Raw genomic sequence first — 10,252 nt, forward strand, 5'->3', positions numbered from 1 at the left:
AAGCAGCAAAAGGATTCAGTTCTCTCAAGATAAGGGGCCAGGAAAAGGGACACTTAGAAAGACAGTATTTTTAAACAATAGTGTATCTACTACAACTAAACATCATGGAAAAGCAAAACAAAACAACAGAAACGGTGGCCTTCATCCTCAACCACACAAGCAAAAGCCAAGGAGGGAGCTTAGACTTCCATCCTCACAAGGCTGGAATGACAGTTCCTAAAGCCCCTTCAGAATAATGTGAGAAAAGGCCACGCAGGGAGACAGGAGTTTCATATCTGCTTTCTGGTAATGATCCCTGCTTCCTAAACCCATGGAGTCCATGGAAACCAGAAATGAAGCCTGGAAGTCTACTTGGAGGCGGTAATGAGGCACCCTTCCCCTCTCTGTTAGAGTGGTATCAAATGAGGGCATTGCTCGGTGGCAATGAGACAATCCCCACTGCAGTGTTAGTAGAGACCATGTGAGATATTGGAAGCTCAGGTCTGTCCAGCTGTATGTGGGCTACCTCCCCCAATATCAATGAAGATCAGATGGAGAATCTTGTCTTCTACTTTCACCTGGTAGTAATGAGGCCGTTTCCACCTTCGTGTGTCAGATTGTTCTCAGAGAGACAGTTAAAACAGAATAAAATAATAAAATCTGGTGCCTCATAACATAGTACAAAAATGTCCAGGTTTCTGGTAAGTGAAAGAATTCAGACACATAGGTCCAGCATTTTACAATTACATTTATTTTAAAATGTCCATAATAAAATAATTCATAGAGACAGAATTGGTGGTTTCCTAGGTATGTGATGGGGGTTGTTGAGGGGAAGTTAGGACTAACTGGTAATGAGCATGAAGTTTCATTCTGGTTTATTGATATTGATCTAAAATTGATTGTTCTGATGGTTTCAAAGTGCGAAATATTAAAACCATTGACTTGTGCACTTTAAATGAGCAAATTATATGGCTTATAATTACATCTCAATAAACGGATAAAATAAAATTAGCAACATAAAAATAATCAATTTATCTATTATTAGATATGAAATCAAGAGATTAATTTATGTATAATCCACTCAGCAAGAGGCAGAACGCATTTTTTTGTTCAATATGTAATAAATTTATTCATGGCTAGAAAATATCTAGAAATTAAATAACTTAAAAAATAAAACCTTGAAAGAATCTCTGTATGTTATTATTTGTAGGCAGATTACTTTGAAAATAAGTTCCTTGAATATATGTCAGCTGTGATGGATAAAGAGTAATTCCATGAAAAGGTGACCTTCTAAGTGCCAATATTTTCTGTGGCAGAAGAACAACAATATACATTTTGTCTACTCTGGGACTGGTTGATTTATATTGATGAGTGGTAATCTGATATTTTGAGCCACAAATTATATAAATAGATGGATAGATTGGTTTTTATATTTTGCTATTATTTTATGTATTATGTCATGTTTATTTGTTAGAATTTAATAATAGCATACCAAATATTTTAATTCTTATCATTAAGGCTCTTATAAAAATAACACTAACTTTAAACGCAGTGTAAACTTCTGCTCAAATATAACACAGTGGGGAATGAGAGAAATACTACATACCCTTGTGAGGGGTTTTCTTTTCCATGCTCTAAAGTGTACCACTCACATGTACTGGAAATTTGCATGTAGCTCTTCCTGTTTCTTCATTTTTGAAAACTCCCTACCTCGTAGGATTCCAGTGGTTTACTCTTTGCCCAGGGAATCTAAGGATTTGTCAATTTGTCATTCCACCCACCCTTTCTACTCTGGTGGTACTTTTCTATAATTAAAAAAATCATATGCAGATACAATTGGACAATTGGGAATATAAAGACTGTGGCAAATCATTAAGTATTTTAATGAATCACAAATCATTTCTTATTCTAAAGATAATAAAACTTAATTTTCATACCCAACTCCTCAATTAATTCTTTATTGTTTACACGAACTCTTTCAATGAGAAACTACATAGATTGATTAGTAACACTATTTTCTTGAGGTTGATAAATATTTCTGAGTTGTATATTTTTCCTCTTGATCTGTCTAATCACTGTGGTGAGTAACTTTTGTATGTTTACATTAATCATAACAAAATCCAATATACTGTACATCTGTGAGGAAGGAGGTGTTCTTCCCGTCTTATTCTATGCGTATGTCACACCTTAGAATAAAATGGTGCCCATCCTTCAAAATTGCATGGAGTGTTTCTACTATTCTCCATTGTATCATTTAGAAATGCTTCTCCTATGCATTTAACAGATTGCTCAACAAATGATGGCTCAAGGCAGATGGTTTAAATTTTTAAAGTGACGTGAGGTTGGAGACTGATGACTGTCATTTTTTTTATTAGTTAAGTAGCTCAACAATTTCAGAGGCAGTATGTTTTTCATTGTCTTGTCCTTAAATTAACTTTCCGAAATTGATGAAACTCACATAAAATTGCTCAGGTCCACGAAGCAGAAGTTGATGTCGAATAAATACTTCCTCCACAGACTTCTCTTTTTCATGGAAGGGACATCTGTTTTTTACATTATTCTGAGCTGACTTCCTCCTGCATTAGCAATAGTCAATTGTTTTTGTTTTAATTTCTAAATTCTGATGTTCCTAAATCATCTTTTTTCAAATGTGGATGAACTTCCTAGGACAGAAATCATTGATTAAAATTGATACACCTTTGTTTATTTCTTTTTCAGCCTGTTCTTGATTACTTAATGCTAATTATTGCTCCTATCCCCTCCAAAATTTATTACTAATCCACACAAATTATACTCTGCAACCATTTCATGATGGTTTCTATTTGACAAAGTCAAGCATTGATAATCCACTGATTAGCTTATATTTCTGTGTGTTGATGTAGTGATTGATTATTGAATTAATATTCTATGCTTGAAGTGGTTATGATCTTTATTCATTTATCATATTTAAATATTTCATTGTCAAGTAAAATTACATAAAATCAAGATGTACAATGTGATGATTTGCTATACATATATATTGTGTACTGATTACACAGTCAAATTAATTAACATATCCATCACCACTCTTAGTTTCCTCTTTTCTTTTTTGAGTGTTTATGTGTATGTAGCAAAGATACCTAAAATGTGCTTTCTTATCAAATTCAGGTAAACAATACAGTATTATTAATTATAGAAATCATAGAGCCCCAGAACATGTACATCTTATAACTGATCTCTCTGCTATTTCTCTTCTTTCAATCTGACACCTGCCAAAGTGGAGCTTTGCTCTATGTTGTCTCAGGATGACAGCAACAAAGTCAAAAATGACATTAAGGGACAATATAGGGTAGTTGTTGAGAGCAGGAAATCTGGATTTGATTACCTGGCTTTGAAACCTATTTCTACTACCTAATACATTGGTGAATTCTGACAATTTATTTACCCTTTCTAAACCTTTATTTTTATCATCTGAAAAATGGAAATTTTAGTAAAACTTAGCTCACAGAACTATTGTGATGGCTAAATTAAGACATAGAGAATGCCATTTGTTGTTGGTGTTCTATTTTCCCTTTTTTCTGTTCTTTTTATTGTGGACTTAAAAACTTTCTTTGTTTATTAGAGTTGCTATAACAAATTACCATAAAATGGGTGGTTCCTAAACAATAGAAATTTACTTAATGCAATTCTAGAGGCTGGGAAGTCCAAGATCAAGGTGCCAGTAGATTTGGTGTCTAGTAAGGTCTTCCTCTCTGGATCATAGATGGTGTCTTCTCCCTGTGTCTTCATATAGTGGAAGGAGGTAAGAAGTTCCCTGAGTCCTCTCTCACAAGGACACTAATCTCATTCATGAGAATCTACTCTCATGATCTCGTTTCTCCCAAAGGTCCTACCTTCTAATACCATCACCTTGGGGGTTAGGATTGCAACATATACATTTGGGAAGAATACAACATTCAGAACAACTCTTTTTGTTGTGGTGGTGGTGGTTGTTATTTTAGCATTTGTTTTAGGGCATAGATATTTTACTTGTAATAGTTTACTTTCAAGTATAATTATACCCCTTCACATATAAAATAAGAACTTTACAGTATTTAACCACTCCTGCCATCTCCTTTATAACAGCTTTGTTGTATATTTTTATTACTCTTAAACAAATAATCTTTCACATAGATTTAAATTATTGAAATCACTATGTAGTCACTTCTGGTGCTGTTCATTCTTTTGTCTAGAATCACATTTCAATCTGGTATTTTTTTCCCTTCTGATTGATGGGCTTCATTTATCATTTCTTTTAGTGCAAGTTTAATCATGAAGGGTTCTTTCAGTGTTGATATGTCTGAAATAACTTTATTTCACATTCCTTTTCAAAATATGTATTCCCTGGGTAAAGAATCCTAGGTGACAGTTATTCTGTTTCAGTGTTTTGATGCTGTTGCTCTGCTGTATCTTGACTTGCAATGTTTTTGAGGAGAAGCTAAATGAACAATGATGTTACATGAAATAAAATGTTATTATTTTTCTTATTCCTCTGTATACAAAGTGTTTGTGTTTTGACTGCTTAAGGTTTTTATTTATCACTTGCTTTGTGAAATTGTGTTTGTTTTTATTTTGTTTTGTTTTGTTTTCTCTCCACTTTTGTTTGGGGTTCAGGGCTACATGTGCCGGTTTGTTACATGGGTAATTTGAGTATCACTGAAGTTTGGTATACAAGTGATCCCATCACCCAGGTAGTGAACATAGCACCCAATATGTAGCTTTTCAACCCTTGCACCTTGCTCTCTCTTCTCCTCTAGTGTACCCCAGTGCCCAGTGTCTATCATTCCCACCCATCTTTATGTCTATTTGAACACAATCTTTAGTTCTCACTTATAAGTGACAACATGTATTATTTGATTTCCTGTTCCTGTGTTAATATGCTTAGGATAATGGCCTTCAGCTGCATCCACATTACTGCAAAAGACATGATTTTCTTCTTTTTATGGCTATACAATATTCCACATATATATAGAATATTTCATATAGTATTCCCTATATATTGTATTAGCCATGTAGTATTCCACATTGTAATTCAAAGTGCTATATATATTTGTACATTCCATATATAGTCTGTATATATATATATAGATATATATTTGCACATATATATAGCACATTGGATTACAATGTGTCTTCAGTTAGTTTTCTACATATTGTTTGTACCAGGGATTGTTTAATCTTCTTGAATCTGAGGGTTTTTAATTTTTAACAATTGGAAAACTTTCACCTATAATTTATTTAAATAATTTTAATGGCCCTCTTCTTTGAGGAGTTTAATTACATGTATATTTGGCTTCTTGAAGTTGTTCAGCTTATTGTTCTCTGTTTTTAAAAAAATATTTTGATTCTCTGTGTTTCATTTGGGATATTTTCTATTGGTATGTCTACAGGTTCACTTGTTTTTTTTCTTCTATGATGTCTAATCTGCTATGAATACAATCCCACGTAATTTTCATCTTTTACATTGTACATCTCTCTGTGGAAATTCAATATTTTGTAGTGTCCTCTGTTCCTACTTACCTTTTTGAAAATAAGACATGCACTTATAAAACTTGTAATGCCCTTGTTTGATAATTCTAACACCCATGTCAGTTCTTGGTTAGTTTCAATTGATTGGTTATTCTGTTCATTAAGGATCATGATTTCCTGATTCTTTGTATGCCTGACAATTATTCAATGTATCCCACATATTACCAATTGTGCCTTGGTGTTTGCTGGATAATTTTGTATTTTATGAATACTATTAAGCTTTGTTGTGGGATACTATTAGTTGAAAACAATTTAATCCTTTTAGATATTACTTTTATTATTTATCAGGTGAGTCCAAGTCAGTAATTGGTCTAAGGCTGGTTATTTTCTTATACTGGAATAAGATCTTGAATACTGTACATATAGCCTCAGGAATTATGAGTTTTTCTAGTCTGTATGTAATAAATTGTTACAATCCCTGCCTTTATTTGAGTGCTGGACACTCCTCTTTATTTTTAGGATGATTGTTTCTTCAATTATGTGTGGTTTCATTTTGCATATTCTCATCAGTCACCTCTTGAATAATTAAGAATTATTATTTGCAAAGATACAATGTCCATTGTGCAAATCTCTTATCTTTGGTACTCTGTCCTGCAAACCCTGGCTACCAGCAGACTCTCAACTGTCTTTTAAACTCAGGAATTCTGAGCTTCACTTGGGTTTGCCCTTCATGCAGTCCGGTCTGGTTAGTCTCATAAGACAGAAAAGGGAAGATACCACAGGATTCAACTGCTTTGTTTTCTGTCTCTCAGGGGGAACTCTCCTTAGTTGTCTGACATCTGTGTCATGAAAGCTACTATTTCATATATTTTGTCTTTCATTTTCTTTTTATTATTTAAATGGGAAGTTAAAATCTCATCTCAATTACTCCATATTATTTGGTAGCAGAAGAGAATATTCAGGATATATTTAGGTGAGCTCTGTAAATATTTTTTCATTCTTTTTCTTTATCATTAATCTTCATCTTTAAGTCTCTTACCTCTAGATTGATACAAAGATTTTTTTTTTAATTCAAAGTTCTGAACACTTCATATCCCCTGAATCTTCCCACCCCAGTCAATGCCTCTGTTCACTTCTGAGTGTATCATAATTAACCCTCCACAGGACTTTCAACTTTCCATTCGTAGTATTCTGCAACCTCTAACTTGTGCAGCAGTCATAGCTATCCATTACCCAAAGATAGATCAGAACACTTGTTAGCTAAAAATCCCACAGTGGCTTATTTATCAAGATAAAATGCAAGATTTATAAAAGCCTGTATGGTTTTACTTGGTTGAGTTCTACATTACAAATCTTCAACGTATCTTCTATTTCTTAATTTTATTTTATGGTCCAATCACGTTTTGACTGTTGCTTTTCAAAATAAAAGTCATATTATTTTTTAAAAACTGATATGCTAATAGTTCTCTCACCCTGGAATAGCCTTCCCATAAATATTCACACAGTCTACTTACTCAGTTGTTCAGGTGTTTGTTTAAATATTATCTCGTCAGAGGAATCCCATGAAAGTCTCAATTAAAAAATTAATTACTGTCCTGGCTACTTGCTTTATTTAAAGTAATGGCAAAAACCACAGTTACTTTTGCACCAACCTAATATATTCATTTTACTCAATACTGTCAATCATACAAAATAACTCACTTGTCATTCCACTCATTTTCTATTGGCTTCATAAAGAGAGAAATGTTGGGCCAGGTGCAGTGGCTCACTCCTGTAATCCCAGCACTTTGGGAGGCCGAAGCGGGCAGATCACGAGGTCAGGAGATGGAGACCATCCTGGCCAACATGGTGAAACCCCGTCTCTACTAAAAATACAAAAATTAGCTGGGAGTGGTGGCACGTGCCTGTAATCTCAGCTACTTGGGAGGCTGAGGCAGGAGAATCGCTTGAACCCGGGAGGTGGAGGTTGCAGTGAGCCGAGATCGTGCCACTGCACTCCAGCCTGGCGATATAGCGAGACTCCGTCTCAAAAAATAAAAATAAAAAAAGAGAAATGTTGGTTAACTTGACAATATATGTTTACTGATCATACGAATCTATTTATACATCTGCCTTTCAGTGTACTAGGCACTCCAAATAAAATACTGATAAAATATACAGTCCCTAGCTTTAATTTTAAAAAGTTAATGGAAAACAATTTCTATGTGAGAACACATAGGAAAGGCACCTAAGCTGAACTTAAAACTGAATATTGATTAATAGTTAAAGTATGAGTAAGAATTAGACATCTGTTAGTGATAGATTTTTATTTAAAGGTAATTAATAAAATCATCTATTTCTGTGCTTATCACACACTGATTCTTGCTCATCACATGGAAGCAACAATACAAATGTAAAGCAATATAGTTTGAGTATCTATTTGTTATTGCATAATTTATTGTTATCATAACCTACAATGAATTTTAAATAGATGATTTGCACATATTTTCCAGGTTCTACGTAGAGCATTTTTTATCTCTTTATTCCTCAAACTGTAGATCATTGGATTCAACGTAGGTATTATCAAAGTATAAAATAAAGAGGCCATTTTGTCAATATCAAGTGAATGACTGGAGTTGGGGTGAACATTCATAAAGAAGAGGGTGCCATAAAATACAGTTATCACTGTCAGGTGAGATCCACAGGTGGAGAAGGCCTTGTACCTGCCTTCTGCAGAATTCATCCTGAGGACGGCGACAAGGATCAGAATGTAAGACACAAGGACTATCAGAAGAGATGAAATCAAATTAAAAGCTGAAAAGATTAAAATTATCAATTTAATGTCTTCTGTGTCTGAACAGAGCAAAGATATCAATGGCAGACTATCACGGTAGAAATGCTTGATGATGTTATAGCCACAAAATGATGAGGTAAACATTTTTGTGACTGTCAGCAAAGTCAAAAAGACACTGTAGAGATAAGGTATTGCCACTAGAATTTGACATGCCCTTTGTGACATGATGATCATATAGAGCAGAGGGTTACAAATGGCCACATAGCAGTCATAGGCCATTGCTGACAGAATGAAAATTTCACTACTGATAAATATACTGAAGAAAGTGAGTTGGGTAGCACACCAATTATAAGAGATTATATGTTGATCTACAACAAAGTTTACTAGCATTTTGGGTCCCACTGCTGTTGAATAACCAAGATCAGTGAAAGCCAGATGCCTTAGGAAAAAGTACATGGGTGTTTGAAGCCTAGAATCTATCTTTGTGAGGATGATCAAGCCTAAGTTACCCACCACTGACAACATGTATACAATGAGGGAGAACCCAAATAATGGAGCCTGCAGCTCAGAGATGTCCGTGATTCCCATTAGAATGAATTCATTCACTACTGTCAGATTGTGTTTGTCCATTCAAGTCATTTAGGGAACCTATACTGGGAATAAATATAAAAATAATTATTAACTTCTAAGAAATATGACAAAAATATGTATATGTATATATACACGTGTATATATACACGTGTATATGTGTGTGTATATATATACAGAAGTATATATATGTGTATATATGTATATATGTGTATAAACATACATATACATAAACATAAATATGGAGAAAATTATATGTACATAATTATTTTATATGTATATATATAAAAACATAATTTCATATCTCCAACTTTAGTATTTTTCCATAAATCTTGAAGGTTGAGCAAATGAAACTTTCTTTTCTGTAAATTGATAATATCATCACACACACTATACAATTATTTAATTGTCCCTTAAGAATATTTTAACACAGTGCATTAAAATAATGGGATATAAGCTAAGATCAAAAAAGTAACTGAAAAAAACAGTGTAAACACCACCAAATATGTTTACTTTCAATGGGGGGAAATTTGTTCAGAACGTGGTATTCATACCGTGCCAACAATTTGTCTCACATATTTGTTAGCTGCAAAACAAATGCCATAACTTTAAAACATTCTAACTACTAGAATCATAACCCAAGATTTAACTTAGCATCAGTAATAATGAACCAACTTGATAAGACAAACTATGGGTTGCACAGAATCTTAAGTATTTGTAACAAAGGTTTTTATCCTGAATATAAACAATACTTTAGATATTACTTCCTGCTTGTGGGTAACACAAGCAATAGAGAAACATGGCAATGACAGTGGAAATAATGTCAAGATATTTAAAGAAATAAAGGCTTGATATTAAAGAGAAATTAATGTCATTAAGAGAGACATTAACATTATTAATATGATTAACATTATGAAAACCTACTGAAGAAATCCTATGTGGATGCATAGACCCAGAAAGAGAGAGAGAGAAGGAAAGAAAGGATAAGAGAGAGAAAAAGAGAAAAACAGAATAAGAGAGAGAAAGAGAGGGAGAGATCACATTTTTTATTTGTTTTACCTGAATGGCCCAGGCAACAGATATTCACTATTCAGATTAAGTTAAATGTAGACCACTTAGAAAATTTGTAGAATCCATTTATTGTAATTATTATGTAAAAAATACACTTATTTTTATTTCTTCAATTATATATATATATATCACTCCTTGTAATACATACATTTGAGTTGACAATGTTGTATGACATAGATATTATTATTTATATAATACCTATCATAGATAGACATCACTTTTTGGTAGAGTAGGAAACTCTAAAACCGTATATCTCTATTAAAGCAACAAAATTAAGATAACAAAACTATCGGAATCTACATTTTTAAGATTATTAAAATCTAGATTTTGGTTGATATTGTTGTCATGTTTCAA

At 33.2% G+C, this 10,252-nt stretch overlaps 1 protein-coding gene across 1 annotated transcript; it reads right to left on the reverse strand.

The window, feature by feature from the left end:
• Positions 1-6,869: 6,869 nt before the first annotated feature.
• Positions 6,870-8,869, reverse strand: LOC100974141 (olfactory receptor 8K3-like). Its single transcript, XM_003806079.3, has one exon. The coding sequence runs from the start codon at positions 8,867-8,869 to the stop codon at positions 7,910-7,912; it is 960 nt and encodes a 319-aa protein (XP_003806127.1). The 3' UTR covers positions 6,870-7,909.
• Positions 8,870-10,252: the final 1,383 nt, after the last annotated feature.

The sequence above is a fragment of the Pan paniscus genome, chromosome 9, assembly GCF_029289425.2.
Source record: "Pan paniscus chromosome 9, NHGRI_mPanPan1-v2.0_pri, whole genome shotgun sequence".
Classification (NCBI taxonomy): Eukaryota; Metazoa; Chordata; class Mammalia; order Primates; family Hominidae; genus Pan; species Pan paniscus.

Coding starts and splice junctions, on each gene's coding strand:
- LOC100974141 (XM_003806079.3), bottom strand. CDS start 8,869: ATGGACAAACACAATCTGACAGTAGTGAATGAATTCATTCTAATGGGA.